The sequence below is a fragment of the Xenopus laevis genome, chromosome 3S, assembly GCF_017654675.1.
Source record: "Xenopus laevis strain J_2021 chromosome 3S, Xenopus_laevis_v10.1, whole genome shotgun sequence".
NCBI classification, from domain to species: Eukaryota; Metazoa; Chordata; class Amphibia; order Anura; family Pipidae; genus Xenopus; species Xenopus laevis.
In genome coordinates, this window is record NC_054376.1 from 36,075,772 (window position 1) to 36,093,699 (window position 17,928).

Consider the following 17,928-nt stretch of genomic DNA (forward strand, 5'->3'; position numbering starts at 1 on the left):
ACGTTTATTATACAGATTTTTGTGTCTGGTTGACAGGTCCACTTTTAAAAAAAATAAATATATATATATATATATATATATATATATATATATATATATATATATATATATATAATATATATATATATTATATATATATATATATATATATATATATATATATATATATAAAGAAATAGTCTTTTAAGGGTGTGTGTTAAAATTTAAATAGGGTTTCATAAACTGCTAGGGCCATACCATTCCATTGTTATATCTGTTAAAGCAAAATTATTGGAATTACAAGAAGTGGAAAAGACCAACTGCTCTAAATCACATTTTTTATCCTCCGATGCAACTACTGATGTGGGGCACCAGCATAGGAAATTTTCAAGCAGGATCTGTGATTGGATAGGATCATTGAGTGCTCTTTTAAAACTGACTCCTACCTGTCATACATGCAAAGATAGTTCCATATTATGGTCTGAATTGTCCAATCTGCCGGACCAAATCTGGTTTGTATGTTCTGGGGGAACATGGGAACTGGATTCTATAATCTGGTCAGTTTGCTATGTCACTCCATTAGAAAACTGGGTATCTATTGTGCCATTTACATTACAGCATTTCCACTTTTCTTCTGTACTTTTACCAAGTGAAACCCATCAACCCTTGGGCCAGTCTGTTGAACTGGTGTGTGTGTGTGTGGCCAGACTTTATTACATGTAACACATTGCTTTATGGTCCTGTAAATTTAGTCTGCGTGTTCCTTACTGTAGCTACACATATTGCATCATGTTCCTATAGTTACACGAGGGCCATCAGATTTTTCTGTTTTTCATTTCTTCTGTGATCAGAGTTTGTGACTGGTAAATTGTGCTGAAATCCACATCTTGAAATGTTTCTTTTTCTCTCAGGGTCACATGGATGCTGATGTTCAAGACGCCTTGTTACAAATTATCCACATGCGACAAGAGCTTGTTTGCTGAAATCATCTCTCCTTCTGTTATGTGAATAGCGGCCAGGGGCTCACTGTACGTTAAACTAGTATGATTCAATATATGCAATTATGGGAGACTAAAATACTAAATAAATGTGTTTAGGAAGGGCGTTAGTAACGGTACACACATAAGGACACAAAGAAGAGAGGTAAATAGGAATGCACCGAATCCACTATTTTGGATTTGGCAGAATACCGAACCAAACCCTAATTTTCATATGCAAATTAGTGGTGGGAAGGTGAAAACATTTTTTACTTCCTTGCTTGGTGACAAAAAGTCACGCAATTTCCCTCCCCGCCCCTAATTTACATATGCAAATTAGGATTTGGGTTTCGGCCGGAAAAGGCCGAATCCCGAACTGAATCCTGGATTCGGTGCATCATGTAGAAGAGAAGGTGATGGAAGGTACTTAATGATAATGGTAAGAGTAATGTGACGTACTGGGGGCCTTAAAGTTGGTTGTTGGATTGTCTATGAGAGAGGAAAATGAATACAGACACAAAGAATGCAACAAGAGATGGAGGTGAGAGAGGAAGAAAATGCCCTGCAATGGGACATGTGATCTGAGTGAGATGGACATTAGAGAGAGAATATGTAAGTGTAATAAAGGGCTGGGTATGAGAATAGAGAAGGCAACATACAATGGGAGGTAAGATTTGACCTGTATCTTATAAAAGGGGAATATAACTTGAGGGGGATAATTTTCTTAGGAGCACAATGTACAATACTTATTTGTGTACATTAGTATTCACTATTTGCTCAGCCAAGTTCTTTATTTTCACCCTTGCCTGAAAAAACAGATCTTGGTTGTTATACTAAGCTCTAAAATGCCTTAAAGGGCACCAATAATTTACAAAGTAAATACACTATGTGAAAGTTCAAGAAATCTGATTTTTAAAACAGTTAGAATTGTTTGTTTAATGTAAATCATCAGCTTACTATACCTTCTGCAGGATCTCCCCTATCTCTACTGCAGTTCTAGCTGAGGCAGGCATCTTGGATTTCACTGGCTCCTCCTACCTATATCTTCGCAACCAACTGCAGCTCTGAAATCTCGCACATGCTCAGTTGAAATTCCTTGGTTGCCTAGAAACACTTCTTGGCTATTTTCAAAGCAGCCAAACTTCTGTGTTAACTGCTGTTCAGTAGTCCTGCCACCTTCTGGAAGTTAGTGTGTGCCCTTCATTTGCACAATGACATCACCAGCAGGGGACAAGAGAGGGAAATCTTGTGATATTTCTAGTGGAGGAGTTTACTAAAGCTAGGCATTCTGGGTAGAATACTCTGGACACTGCTACAAACTGAGCATGCTCCTGAAATTTGCATATTATAGTCACAGTATGGATTCCCTCAGTGAAAGAACCCATTTGACAAAGTAAAGGATTTTTTAAAAGCTGCTGGTTTTTTTTTTCTTTCTAAAAACTGTATATGTAGTTTGATTAAATGTGTCTAGGTTGTACTGGTCAGATTGTTAATATGCCTTTGATTTTGGCTGTGATAGGTGCCCTTTAAATGTATTCAGTATATAATGGTCATTAATAGAACTGAGACTTACAGGAAAAACACCAGGCTCCACATTACCAGTTTACACTCCCAGTACATAGACGTAGAATTCTGTATTTATTTTGTACATTATATATATTTTGTATGGATGAATTTGATCACTTCATGGAATGAACAGCTGGTCTGACAGATATTCCATGGGGACTAGTGTATAGGGGGCAGGTCTATATCCAGTATACATTCATGTGCCAGACATTTGCCTTTTCTTTCCTTTTATTATGTCTTTTAGACCTGTTTACAGCAGTGTTTGCTTACAGTACCCGTTACTATTTTTGCTCATGCTGGACAATAGTGAGCCTGGCTTCTTTTATACCTTTTCACTTAGAGGCAAAAATATGTGTTTGTTCTCAGTCCTATTTCTTGGCTGCATTTGTGTAAAGTACAATAAATAAATCATGTAAAACCTGTTTCTTTGCTCTTAGAATATAGGAAAGTATAAGGCTGATCAAGCTGTAGCCATTTCTGCATGTACACTATGGATACTGGATGCAGCCTGGTTATATAGCGGATATTATATAGGAAATAATAAGTGGGTAAGTAACATAATAAATCCAGTTTGAAGGGTTATTTTAAAGCTGTTTAATAATTGCTATAAAAGTGTTTGCTACTTTGCTAAATAAGACTGACTGACTGATTTTTCTTTGGTTCAAGCCCCCCCCCCAATGATCCAACATTATTGTAACCTACCATTTGCATTTTCATGCCAAAATCCGCTTTGTGTAGCTCCATATGGGCCAACACTGTAATACACAAAGGACTAGATGAGAGTAGATCCACTTTCTTTTGCATATAGCAGTATTACGTGCTAAATTTACAGTGTCAAACTGGACTAGTGGGACACCCTGGATAAAAAAAATCTGCTCCCCATGCGTGGGGGTGGGGTGGGCAGGTAGTTGCGACATCTGCTAACAACTGGTGCGGGGGGGCCCTGAGGGGGTTTGGGGACCCAAACCATAGTCAGACATTGACAGAGATGTTGGCATCAAGATAAAAGCTGTATGGGTTGTCCGGAACTTGAGTATCACTATTCATATCACTATTCAGCAAAACCCAGAGGTTTCAGGAGAAAACTCTTTCCAACAAGTGCCAGCCTGTTGTGCTGCACTGGTACAACCAGTGTGTTTGCTTCAGAAACTTTACTATAGTTTATATAAACAAGCTGCTGTGTGGCAATGGGGGCAGCCATTCAAAGCTGAAAAAGGAGAAGGCACAGGATACACAGAAGATAACGGATCATCTCTGTAGTATACAATGGGATTCTTCAGAACTTACGGTATCTGTTATCTACTGTGTATCCTGTGCTTGAATGGCTGCCCCCATGGCTATACATCAGCTTGTTTATATAAACTATAGTAGAATTTCTGAAGCAAACTCGTCAGTCTAACCAGTGCAGGGCAACAATACTTTGCATTGTCATTCCTTTAGAACACTTTAGTTTTTTGGTGTAAACCACAAAAGCAGACAAACATTGTCAGGCCAGTCAGGCCAGTCTCCACTCAGGTGGAGAGAACACTTAACCCCTGTCTTAAAGGGCATTTAAAGGCAAAAAAATAAAATCCCATTTTTACTTTCTTTAATGAAAAAGAAACCTATCTCCAATATACTTTAATTAAAAAATGTGTACCGTTTTATAAGACACCTGACTGTATGCAGTGAAATTCTCCCTTCATTTACTGCTGTGGATAGGAATTGTCAGATGGTCCCTAACTGCTCTGCAGGGAAACAATCATACTTATGAACAGCAGGGGGAGCCCCGCCTTATTTTCCAGCCATGCAGAACTCAAGCAGCTTTGTTTGTTTCCCTGTAGAGCAGTCAGCGAGTGTGCCCCATACTTTATACTTACCCCTCGGCGCAGATTCTTCCAGCGGAGTTGCACGCATCCATCCTCCGGCTCCTCTATAAGTTGACTGGGACATCGTCAATTTCCGTGTAATTCCGCACATGTGCAGTTGTTGCAAATCGGCAAACTGCTCCAACTGCGCATGCGCCAAAATACAGATCTCTCAGCCAGCTTACAGAGGAGACGGAAGATGGATGCATGCAACTCCGCTGGAAGAATGTGGCGAGGGTAAGTATAAAATATGGGGCATTTAGCCTGGGGGAAGGAGGGTCTACCTGGGGTGGGGGGGTACAGGGTTTTTTTTCCCACAGGTTGAATTCTCCTTAAAGCAGCCCAGACTACACTGAGCATGTGCACAGTCTTGGTCTTGCAAAGATGTTTAACAAAGTTACAAGATGGTGACCCCCTGTAGCCAACTTTGAAAGCATAAATCATTTGTTGAATTGGGCTTCTGGTGTGTTATGATTTGGTAGCTAAGGATGAGTGGAGTATAACAGTGCTTTATTAGCAGGCTCATGCAGCCATTACACAACAGTATAAGTCTTGAGCACAGTGACATCTACAGGCCATACATGGTGCTGTAAGTGTGTTTGGTATACAAAATACAGCATTTCTAGCCTTTATTTTACACTTCCCCTTTAACACAGTAAATTTCAAAGTAAAACAGACTGTTTGTATCCTTTGAGTATTGAGTTTTATATTTTCCCAGATTTTATGCTATTTCTTCCTGGTCCCCTGTCCATAGGGAATTCACACAATCCACTTTACCAACTAAGCTTTTTTAAGTTATCATATTACCAGGAATCATTCTGTACAGATGTTAATCCCAATCACTGTCACAGACCCAATAGGGTTAAAGCACACAGATCCAGCAATACACAGGAGGATGCGCTGAGTCCGGCCGGAGCATTCTTTTCCATATTAAAAGGGCTTATGATGCTCACCTGCAAAGAGGGGACTTTGTACACTGAACCTAAGCTTTCCCTGCATTAGTAGGACTGCTTTATAAGAGACCATATAACATTTATATCAGTGCAAGCCCTCCTCCTTGGGCCATAATGTTACAGATATAATAAAGCACTAATATTTCCAATAATATTTAGATCACAAATAAGTCAGCACTCCAAATCTTACCATAACTGGCCTTTAAGTTTAGCTTCCAGCAGGAAGTAGGACAGCCAACAGGCTCATACTTGGCTGAATTATGAAGACCCTTCAGGCTGGGGGATTAGCTTTACAGGTTGGGAACCACTAGTTTATATCAATTAGTTACTCTGTATCAATAAGGACTACACGGTTGGGCTGTAGGATCCACATCTGCACAGCAAGTAAAGCATTTTCACTTTGTGGTGTTCTATATCGTGTGCTTGTTTTCTCCATCCTCTTACTGTGAGTTTCCTCAGACCAGCCTCTACTTCTTCCAGCCACAGTTTTCTAAAAGGATCAGTTACACCAAAAACAAAGTGTTTTAAAGGAAAGAGAATATAATATAGTGTTGCTCTGTATTGGTAAAACTGGTGTGTAAACTCTACAATAGTTTATTGTAGCTGCTGTGTAGCCATGGGGGCAGCCATTCAAGCACAGGATACACAGTAGATAACAGATAAGCTCAGAAGAATCTCATTATATAAAGCACTGCGTATCTTGACAGCGCTATATAAATAAATGATGATGATTATATACTACAGCATATATCTGTTATCTGCTGTGTATCCTGTGCCTTTTCTCCTTTTCAGCTTTGAATGGCTGCCCCAATGGCTACACAGCAGCTTGTTTATATCAACTATAGTTGTGTTTCTGAAGCAAACACACTGGTTGTACGAGTGCAGGACAACACTATACTATATTGTCCCACTTTCATTTTTTTGGTGTTACTGTTCATTTAACACCTTGTGGGTTGCTATTTATTAGCTCTTTCAGGGCCCTGCTGCTATCCAACCTTTCCATATTTCCCAACGACTGCATTGTATGAATTCTCACTTACTTTGCTTTAGCTGTGTTGTTATATATCCCTTTAATACTTGCCGCTATTTCAGTGCAAGCAGACATTACCCTTGTACCATCAGCTGGTGCCTGAGGCCGGTATAATCAACACAGACGCATGAAAGCACATTGTATTCCAGCTTTTCCATGTTTATTAACAAATCCCTAAAACCAGTCTGTAAATTCCTAAACAAACCAGTCTGTAGCTCTCAGGGTGTAATACATAGGGCAGAAATTGTACAACAGATACGGGACCATGTTAAGCTACTAACTGCAGTGTGTATCCAAATGAAAGCTTTAGTAAAGTGCATCTTTGCTTCTAACCACACAGCAGCCATTCCCTCTTCTACACAGTATATCAGGAATAATATATACCTTAATATCCATAAAAAAAACCCTTTCATGATGAACAGAGAGTAAGAAGTCAAATTTCATATTCCGCCACCTACAGGCACGAGGAAGAATCTGACTACATGAAAGGTTGCATAAAATACAGCAGCGGAACCGTGCAGGAAGTCTGTCGTGAATTAAATACGTTCTCTAGTGAATAGTGAAGTCCATTGTTGTGGCACATGCTGAATGCAAAACAAGTTTCCCTTAGAGCTATTCACAAGTCTGACAGCCAGAGTCTGCAGGGGATATATTTTATAGTGTCCAGGGGCAAGTCAAGGCCTTCTGCGCCTGTAGGATTGAAAGATGAAAAAAAGAAAATATAAAGTAAATTCCAGACACACAGTTTTAGTCTGCTGCCATGCACATAGGCTGGACAATCAAACACACGGGGGGGAGGGGGGGCAGATTTATCAAAGGTCGAGGTGAATTTTTGAATTACAAAAAAAAAAAAAAATAGAATTTCAAGCTAATTTTGTGAACCTCGACTTGGGAATAGTCCAAATTCGATCCGAATTTGAATAAAATTTGAAAATTAGAATATCGAAATTTTATCATGTACTTTGACTTCGACCATTGGCCATCTAAAACCTGCCGAATTGTTGTTTTTGCCTATGGGGAACCTCCTAGAAGCTATTTGGTCAATTTAAGTTTTTTTCTGGGAAAAACGTCGCTTCGAATTCGATCGAATGTGCTATTACTTCAATTCGTATGATTCGAATTCGGCCAAATAAAGACCTATTAGATCGAAAACTGACCTATTTGGCCAAAAAAAAACATAAGCCTTTCTTAATTTCGGTTGGTCTTTTTGAATTCAAAGTTTTTCAAATTTGACCCTTGATAAATATGGTATCATTTAACAAAAACAATACAGGTAGGGGAATCTGTTATCAGAAAACTCATAATCCAGAAAGCTCTGATTAGATGGTCAGTTTCCCATAGACCCCAAATAAATTCAATAAAAATAATTACAATTAAATCATTATTCAATCAAAAACTGACCTATTCGACCAAAAAAAAAAAAAAAAAAAAAAACCAACTTAATTTCGGTTGGCCTTTTTGAATTCGAATTTCGAAGTTTTTTCAATTTGAAATTCGACCCTTGATAAATGCCCCTGGGTGTTACTTACTTGGACACAACATGGTGCTCATAGCCAGGCCCCAGATTTGATCCAGCTCTCATCTCTACAGCAACGGAACACTGAATGACAAGATAAAAGAATCAGGCAACGGATGTCAGCACCTGACGTCACAGTAGAACTTTAACCATTGGCTACTGCAAAACCCGAGAAACGACACACACTAAGGAGCACATTTATATAAAAAAAAAAAATTTCCCATAATTCTGCATATTTATGAAAAATCACAACTAAGTGAAAAGTTGGGGAAAAAAAACCCCATGGGACCACAACTGATGCATCAGTAACACAAAAGGTTTAAAGGAAAACTATACCCCACAAACAATGTAGGTCTACATAAAAAGATATCACATAAAACAGTTCATATGTAAAACTCTGCTTCATGTAAATAAACCATTTTCATAATAATATATTTCTAGTAGTATGTGCCATTGTTTAATCCTAACCATGGGCTCATCTCAATTAAAGGGGCTGTTCGCCTTCTTACACTTCGGATGGTTTCAGATTTTTCTCCAGAAATAAAGACTGATTCTGTTAGGATCGATACAATAGTTGCGAAGAAATGTATCAACTAGTGTAACAAATTATCACAGCTCAGAATCTGCACCTGGATCATTGAGCTGCCAGACTCAGGAAATGGTAAGAAATTAAAAATGGAAAGCAATAAAAAAAAATGTCTATTTCTGGTGAACAATCTGAAAAAAAAAGTTTGGAAGGTGAATAAATCTTAAGACATTAGACTTCAATGTTGATGGTTATTTTCTCAAATCCTGCATTCCATGATGGCTCCACCCATTTAAGGAGTTAAAAACACTGAGCATCCAATTTCCATGGAATTTGAATATAGAGAAGCTTGTGAGATGCAACTGCAGACTGAACAGGTTCATTACATCATAAGTTCTGATTTTGTGAGTGATATTAGGGATGCACTGAATCCAGGATTCGGTTCGTGATTCGGCCAAATCCTTGTGCCCGGGTGAACCGAATTTGCATATGCAAATTAGGGGCGGTAGGGAAATTGTGTGACTTTTTGTCACAAAACGTGGAATTATAAAAAAGGTCTTCCCCTTCCCACCCCTAATTTACATATGAAAATTCGGATTTGGTATTCGGCAGAATCTTTCGCCAAGGATTCAGGGGTTTGGTTGAATCCAAAATAGTGTATTCGGTGCATCCCTAACTGATATATTATAAGACACATTTAACAATCACCAAAGCGTGCATAACACTAACACACACAGCAAAAGGAGGCATCTCCAGGCTGACCTGCTGTGTGTATGTTAGTGTGTGTGTGTGTGGGTGTGGGTGTGTGTGTGTACACACCTAGGCTGATCATATTCAAATCAATGGGGCAGGGAGAAGATCCGCTTCTCTCAACTTGCAAATATACACAGGCCAAGAACAGCTGAAGCGTTCAGCCTAAGTGCCCATAGCCTAAAACACAAATGTGACTTCAGCCTAATTGTATAGGTGCCAGTCCACTTGTAAAGGCCCCCATGCATGGGCCGATAAAAGCTGCCGACAGACCAAGTCAGCAGCTTATTGGCCCATGTGTGGGGCCATCCGACAGGCTTCCCTGATTGATAGGCAGGTTAAAAAATCCCGACAGCATCTATGCGGTGTCGCAATCCGACCACCTGTATCGAATCCATTCTGATCCAATCGTTGGGCCCCAGGGCCCATGATTGGATGAGCCCAATGTCACCCACTTCAATGTGGGCATATCGGGGAGAGATCCGCTCGTTTGGCGATCTATACATCTATGGTCACCGTAACTCCTTATCAGGTAATGTGCTAACATCTAAACAACTAAAACAAATGAGCTTTAAACTCACCCTAGTTTCTACATCAGTCCAGTCTGCATCTGTAGTTTCTTCTTGTGGGGGCTGATTGGATGGGGATGATCTTCGCTTACGGCTACAATAAAGAAAAAAAAAAAAAAAGTTAAAACCGTATCCAGAAGAATTGGGTATTTGCATGATTGTGCTCAACACTCCACTTGAAACAACTCACCCGCCTGAAGGTGGAGACTGTTGCCGGAGTGTTTCAATGTCAGTGAACTGCACAGATTGGCCGCCTCCACGTGTTTTATATACGTCGCCCTTGAAGAAAGAAATAGAAGTAGTTTAGGATAAATCCCAAGGAGATCCCATCTTTCTCTTTCACCACAAGTGCTCACCAAAATGTGAAACAACAAACACCCTGTGCAAGAACAACAAGGGCAAATTACCTGCCGTCCCTAAATTTAGGACTGAGGAAACGTTTGCAGCAAATACAGAACAGTTACTGGGAAGTTATTCCATGGGGCACGTGTCTCAATGTTTGACAATTGATGATATTTATCATCAGGTAATTCCTGTCTCTACCCAATGGAAAATTCTCAAATAAATCCAGCGATTATTTTATAAAAGAAATGCTGCCCCATTGGAGACAATGAAATCTAATGGAACTGCCAAGAGGTCTAGACAAGAAAACGGATATCAGAAAACTCAGCCTTTATTAAAGTGATACTGACACTAAAAAAACTTCATCACAATATTAATGCATATGATGTATATGTCACGTTGATCATTTTCCACTTTTGTAAGGAATAGTAAAAACATCAGGAAGTACTTTCACATCAGAATTGTAAAGTTCATGCAAAGCCAATGCCAATTTTATGGGGCTAGAAATATAGCCAGTTTTTCCAGCTGCCCCCAGTCATGTGACCTGTACTCTGATAAACTTCAGTTACCAAAACACAGTTAATAGTGCTGCTGCTGCAGAGTTCTACACTGAAATCCGTTTCTCAAAAGAGCAAACTGATTTTTTTATATTTAATTTTGAAATCTGACACGGGGCTAGACATATTGTAAGTTTCCCAGCTGCCCCCAGTCATGTGATTTGTGCTCTGATAAACGTCAGTCACTCTTTACTGCAAGTTGGAGTGATATCACCCCCCTCCCAGCAGCCAAACAACAGAACAATGAGAAGGTAACCAGATTGCAGCTCCCAAACACAAGATAACAGCTGCCTGGTAGATCTAAGAACAACACTCAATAGTAAAAACCCATGTCCCACTGAGACACATTCAGTTACATTGAGTAGGAGAACCAATAGCCTGCCAGAAAGCAGTTCCATCCTAAAGTGCTGGCTCTTTCTGAAAGACCATGACCAAAATGACCTGAGATGGCGCCAACACACCAATATTTCAACTAAAAAAAAAAATACACTTGCTGGTTCAGGAATGAAATGTTATATTGTAGAGTGAATTATTTGCAGTGTTAACAGTGTCATTCAGAAATAAAACTACATCATAAAATCATGAGAATCCTGTTAAGGTCTGCTTCACCTCTAGCAGGCCGTAAAAATGGTTGAATTCTGCTAAACATCACGGCGACATCATACCGTGTAAATCTGTAAGAAAGAGAAATCCCCATAACCCCTCCTCCCTCAACTTCGAATTACCTTAATAAGTTTAGTCTCAATCTCCCCATCTGAAGCCAGTTGCTGGTGTGTCAACATATACTTGTGGCATTTTGCCAGCGCCTTTTCACTGGCAACGTTGACTTTGATGGAGTTGGGGACATGGGGCTGCATGACTGTGTCAGTCTCCACACTACTGGGCGGCTTATGATCCACCCATCTCTCTGTCCCTGCTGAGTGAGAGCGACGGTGCCTGGGATGGACCGGGGGTGCAGTCTGAGCGAGTCCAGTGAGCAAATCAAGACAAACAGGAAGAATCAGTAATGAAATCCAGTGGGTTAACAAAGGAAACAGATTATCAGAGGCCTGGTGACGGCACGGAATGACCATGGATACCTAGTTGCTCTTAGGGCAGAGACGCACGCTCAGATTCGGGGAGATTAGTCGCCTCGGTGACACACTATATAAAGTATCTTTTACACACAAACACCAGCTTTAAGATTAGTAATGGCCAAAGTCCCAGGGGACAAAATGCAGCTTGCCTGAATGGGGCTGGCAAGAAAGTGGCATGGGGAAAAACATGAAATCCAGATTCTACTGTAATATAAATCAGTCCATAAAGCCTGAGGGCCATACTAATTGTTTGAAAGGCTCCAACGACCCACATGCTGGTCACACACCAATGACTTGGCCATTATGACTTTTACAAATTAAATGCTTTTGGGAAAAGATTATTTCTGAAAAGAAATAGAATATTTGCCCCTTTTTCTCATTAAACTGATTCAGACAAAGGAAGCAGCTAGTAGTTTCCTGGGACTCATTTGAGAGATAATACTGCATTGCCAGGATCATTGCTTGAGGAGGCAGAAATGCAGGTGCTTCAATATGCCCGGCTGTATATTTACTAAGAGAGTTGTAGTTTAGTAATTGAAAAGCAGCTGTGCTGTACTTGTTGTATCAAGTGATGTCATGGTATTTCGGGCAGTATGCATCACTAATAACTCACTGACCCTGAAACACTGATCCTCTTCTAGATGTGCTTGTAGACTGGCTGCATTATGTGCTGAATGACTCTCTCTAGCTTCCTCTGACTCCTTCCGCCTGCGGCTGGAGCAGCCATTGCTGTGAGGGGTGTGCTGGGGTGTCCTCTGTTCCCACTGCGACACACACGAGGCCACGGATAAACTGCTGCAGGAATTTGAGCGCCTGTGCAGCTGCAACCGTGCAGGGGTGGACTGGGGAACTGGGTTACCCTGGAGCTAAAGAGACTAGAGACAATTAGTCGACACGTAAAAATATATGGGGCACCTGGTAATGCACTAGGTTTTAAAGGAGAAGGAAAGGCTAAAATTAAGTAAGCTTTATCAGAAAGGTCTATATAAATACACCAGTAAACCCTCAAAGTAATGCTGCTCTGAGTCCTCTGTCAAAAGAAACACTGCATTTCTTTCCTTCTATTGTGTACACATGGGCTTCTGTATCAGACTTCCTGCCTTCAGCTTAAACCTCATTGCCTGGGCGTGAGCATGCTCAGTTTGCTCCTCTTCCCCCCCCTCCCTGCTGTAATCTGAGCCCAGAGCTATGAGTGAGCAGGGAGAGATTCAGGTAGGAAGTGATGTCACACCAAGCTAATATGGCAGCTGCTAACCTAAACAAACAGAGAGCTTCTAGAGCTGTTTACTCAGGTATGGTAAAGCATTCTACAGAATAAATATAGCATTCTAGCTTGCACTATTGTGGCTAATCTATTGGCAATAAACTGCTTCGGTAGCTTTCCTTCTCCTTTAAAATAGGTCCTGCTCATAAACTATATACTATCCAAATTTGCACCAATCAAATGTGTTCATTCATTAGTTAACCTGCAGCTGGCTGAAAAAGCCAATCACTGAGTGGATGCTATGGGTTACTGCCCCTGGGCAAATTGGCCTAGTGTTTATAAATGAGACCATGTGTCTTTGCTTTAAGAATTTATCGGAAAACCTCTTTAGATAAAATAGGACATTTGTTATCAAGCAGCAGTTTGTATGTGCTGAATGAACAGCTACAAACTTTATTGGGGGGGGGGGAGTATATGGTGCAGGATTTAGGGTCATGGACATAACCTTGGCATCTCTAGTCCTTTAGTTGCCCTTTAAACAATTGTCAAGAAGACAGAAAAACAACCATTAATGAGTGTATGGAAAATGCACTAATCAGGGACACAAGAGAAAGAGCCCAGCAGCAGCGGATCCATGATGATATCAATGGACATAAACAGATGAGGAACACATTTATTGAGGTTAATGTAATAGAATTTGTAACTTATACAGCGATATAAGTTACAAATTACTCTCTTTACTGTCATGCCTAATATTTATTTGTTAAACATTACAATGAAAACAAAATAAAATGAGGTAGAGAGACTGTTTTAGCATTAGGTTAGTATCACAAGGACAAACAGACACACAGTGAGGCTTGTTATTTACGCTGCACATATAGCAACTAGACATTTGCTTTTATTGTGGTTAAAATATAATTCTGACTGGTTGCTCTGTCGCTACACGTAGGGACATGTGAGGCCCAATGTCATTATCAAGCAATTTAATGTAACGGCACAAGGTCTGTAGCTAAAACACAAGTCAAAGAGAAAACACAGCTTCACTTCTGTTGTTATATCCTCGTACCAGTTACTTGTGCTCTTTTGTCTTCTACCCAGACCATTTTCTCTTTTCCACTTTTTTTTTTTTACCATATAACCATATTCTTCAGATTTCTGAAGATTTTTTCCTTTACCCCTTGTGAATAATCTGTTTCTTCGGCTCTTCCCTTCTGCCCTGTTTCTTTTAATTCTTTCCCCTCTATCTCCTCAGCCTTTTTTTCCCTATTCTTCCTTTTAGCTCTACAGTCACACAGCCTCCTGTTCTCTACTACCCACTAATGTCTATTGTATTTCCCATTAGTGCTTGATATTGTAACCAACCATTAACAAGAGCTGCAGCGCTGTCTCTGGGATCTAGGAATGTTGGCAGTTTGTACGCTGCAGACAGTCTTTTTAGCTGTTAATAACATGTTAGTACACAGAGTTCTAACTTTTTGCATAAACAAAGCTTGAAACAAGAGTTAGCAGATAGAGACCACGTTTAACTGGAGGAATACCCCTTTCCTGCAAACATACTTTTTTCTCCTTGCTTGGGGAGTTAAACATAGTTTTCCAAACTTTCAAGGCAGATGACAAAACAAAGCTTTGAATATTTAACCATCAGAACATCCCCACTTAACCACCAGAGTGAAGTATTAACCCAACACCAACTACCCAAACATCCCAATAGCCAGTGAATATTTGTCAGTGTAATACATACAGGTGCGGGTGATACAGATCTGACAGGTACCCTTGGCTCTCTGTCTTTCTCCCTGGGAGGCCTCTCTGGTTTATCTCCCTTTGGTTCGGTCACAATTGCTTTGAGTTGTTTGAGCTTCTCATCCTTTACCCAGAGCTTGTTTTGCATCTCTAGCTGTTTGGCTGCTACACGCCTCTCCTACAGGTAATAAAAGCACAAATTAATACATTGTTGAACGTTCTAATTAAGCAGAATAAATAACTGAACAGTGATTTTGAATAGGGATGCACCGATTCCACTATTTTGGATTTGGCAGAACCCCCGAATCCTTTGAGACAGACTCAGTCGAATACTGAACTGAAACCTTATTTGCATATGCAAATTAGGGGTGGGAAGGGGGAAAAAATTTACTTCCTGGTTTTGTGACAAAAAGTCACAGACTTTCCCTCCTGCCCCTTATTTGAATATGCAAATTAGGATTCAGTTCGGCCGGGCAGAAGGATTTGGCCGAATCCGAATTCAGCTGGAAAAGGCAGAATCCTGGCTGAATCCCGAACCAAATCCTGGATTTGGTGCATCCCTAATTTTGAAACACCTTCTTGGTTCTTCACTTGGTGGTGAAAGCAGCAATCAACAGTTCACTCGTCAAAGTTAATACTGTTATTGGCTAATTATAGGAAAACTAAACCTAAATTTACTGCGAGGGGTGTAAAATTGTTAGACATTGTCCCAGGGTACTTTCATATATGGAGTGCCACACCACTATCTTTTTCCAGCCTCCCTGCTATGCCCTGGCTGAATTTGATGAACAAATGTCAAATTGTATTGTGTATTAGGCTTTCTAGAATTGGGAAGTTAGAAAAAGTCAGGTGCACAAACATCAGCATAAGTTCTGGGGGCTGTTATGTTAATGGCAGCTAGAATAACCGGGGCAGACCCTTTAACTTGGAATCCCACTGCACATTCAGGTTTTCTTATCTGTTTCTACTTGAGAGAGATATAACCAAGGAACATGAAGGGTACTGTTTTTTTAAGAAGTCCCATTCTCAAATATTCCTGATAACTGTGCAGCAACTATGCAGTGTTATGTGTGCAGGCAGGAGGTTCAGCTAATCCTGTATTTTTTTTTTTAATTCTATGCATATTTAAAGTAGAAATGTATTATTATTTTAATCATGTTTAAATTAATTATACACACGTTACCTCTGTGACTGTAATGCTGATATTTCAGGGAGTATATTCAACATTATACCAAATGCCTTCCAGACACCGAACAAGTTACCTTGTTTAAGGCAACGTCACCCTATAATTAATAGGCCTGCACTGGACACTTACACATTCCTTCTCCCATTTCATAGCATTTTCATTCATCATTCCCTGCAGACGCCCCTCCAGCCGCCTCTTATCCGAGAGCTGGCGATGCAGCTTCTGCTGATGATTTTCCAAGTCTTGTTGTATCGTGCGTTTTTCATCCTCATATATTGTTGTTGTCTTCTCCAAAATATCAATCTAAGAAAACCAAGAAAAATATAAAACGTCTCTCTAAAACACGTATAGCAAATGATCAATGAATTCCTGCATTGTCTCAAAGATATTGGCCAACTTGCCTTATATTCCAGTGTCTTTATTTTCTTGTCCAGACGATCGATTTCAGATTTCTGTGAGGCTATGACCTTGTCCTTTTCTGTCATTCTGCCCTGTGCAATATTTTCTTTTGCTGTAACTACACCATTTAGGTCTTGCAGCATCGCTCTAAAGCTACAAACTGAGGAGACAGCGTTATATAGTGGAATGTCAATGCAAATTTGGGATTAGAATCATTAGGTCAACAATTACAAATGAACGTATAGGAGAAAAAAAAGTCAGTCCTTTAGTTATGTGGACTCCTGCCGGTCTTATTTCAGTCTCTCGGCTGTACAAAAACTTTCACAAAAAGTGGATCAGCGCCTAAGGCAATGGAGAAAACAAACAACAAAGCAAAAAATATGGTGTAGTATTTTTGAATAATTCAGTTTATCACCATGTGTTGGGATCTGAAAAGAAAGTGATGTTTTAGGTTAGTTCCCCTTTAAGTGACGAATCACAGCCATTTTAGCCAGACCCGGTGGAAGCTTTTTAAATAAGCACACATGCATGTATGGAAGATTTTTCGGTCCTTTTAAAGGGGAACTCACGCAGGATATCTTTCACCCTTTGAAGTAGTGATTAAGGGGAACTAACCTAAAACATCACTTTCTTTTCATATCCCAACACATGGTGATAAACTGAATTATTCAAAAATACTACACCATATTTTTTGCTTTGTTGGTTGTTTTCTCCGTTGCCTTAGACGCTGATCTGCTTTTTGTTAGAATAATTAGGTGTAAAGTTCGGCATCTAGCCAGATGAACGTTCTAAGCAGAATTCACATCATTCAATTAGGAGAAACTAAAGGACACGTGTATTCATAAATGCAATCTTAGCCTCAATTACAGCTTTTAAGAAATTTATTATATAGACATGACTTTGCAATTCAGGGTACAGCCTGAAGACGTGAAAGCAGTTCAAAAATATCAGATAGGAAAACTAGAACCAAATTTAAATTAAATATTTTCATCTGTGGGTGCCATTGTGCCTTAAAACTTAATGCTTTTCGAATCTTAGCCTTTACAAGAGCCAATGAGAAACTGTTTAGTGCAGTATGAGACTGTAAATTACCATTTTTGTTAAACTCTTCAGCCATCATCTGCCTGATCCTGCACCGTTTCTCCAGGACCTCAATTAGTTTTGGCAGAGACTGATCATCGTTAGCATCCAAAAGCTCACAGGATGGGAGAGGGGGAAAGCTTTGTATCAGAATCTCCACTACTGCCTGGTCTTCTGCATCTTTTCAAATGAAGACAAGAATTAGAAATTAGAAAAAAAACTCTGTGATAAAAAAAAATGGTTGGCAAAAAAATGATTCATAAATATACTCTTGCACACATACTCTTAACACAGTTAAGGTGATATTGAAAAAGAGAAAACTGGCCCCAAATATCAGCTTAACAAGTTTCACGCTTACACAGCACTTGCAATATGCATGGAGTCAGGTACCTGCAAAATACCCGCTAGCTATTCAGGTAGAAAGTCACCAATTCCCTAACAGTGCAGGTAGTCCTTGTATAACCCAAGTACCTGGCTAAAGTGAAGTGATTCCCCCTCCCGCCCTTGGGGATATGGCTATGCTCTTCCCTTACCTGTTTGATTTGCCTCTGGAGTGATGTAACTTCTGTAACACAGTGACATCACATCCAGTTTCAGTGGTCCCCTCCCCCTTTGGAAGTTAACCCATTGT

At 39.9% G+C, this 17,928-nt stretch overlaps 2 protein-coding genes across 12 annotated transcripts in view; one reads left to right on the top strand and one right to left on the bottom strand.

The window, feature by feature from the left end:
- Positions 1 to 2,940, top strand: part of uaca.S (uveal autoantigen with coiled-coil domains and ankyrin repeats S homeolog) — a 39,994-nt gene extending 37,054 nt beyond the window's left edge. For all 3 annotated transcript variants that reach the window (XM_041588177.1, XM_018255221.2, XM_018255222.2), the window contains exon 19: positions 891 to 2,940. In XM_041588177.1, coding sequence (XP_041444111.1) covers positions 891 to 962 — 72 coding nt within the window. In that variant the 3' untranslated portion in view covers positions 963 to 2,940. The remainder of the gene's footprint in view (positions 1 to 890) is intronic.
- A 3,550-nt stretch (positions 2,941 to 6,490) lies between these two features.
- kif23.S (kinesin family member 23 S homeolog) overlaps positions 6,491 to 17,928 on the bottom strand; it is a 30,164-nt gene continuing 18,726 nt past the window's right edge. For 3 of the 9 annotated variants that reach the window (XM_018254376.2, XM_018254373.2, XM_041587698.1), the window contains 10 exons: positions 17,310 to 17,477; positions 16,220 to 16,377; positions 15,948 to 16,121; positions 14,634 to 14,810; positions 12,306 to 12,554; positions 11,338 to 11,571; positions 9,904 to 9,992; positions 9,726 to 9,807; positions 7,882 to 7,952; positions 6,491 to 7,042 (listed from right to left, as the gene is read on the bottom strand). In XM_018254376.2, the coding sequence (XP_018109865.1) occupies positions 7,027 to 7,042; positions 7,882 to 7,952; positions 9,726 to 9,807; positions 9,904 to 9,992; positions 11,338 to 11,571; positions 12,306 to 12,554; positions 14,634 to 14,810; positions 15,948 to 16,121; positions 16,220 to 16,377; positions 17,310 to 17,477 (1,418 nt within the window). In that variant the 3' untranslated portion in view covers positions 6,491 to 7,026. 9 annotated transcript variants of the gene reach the window in all.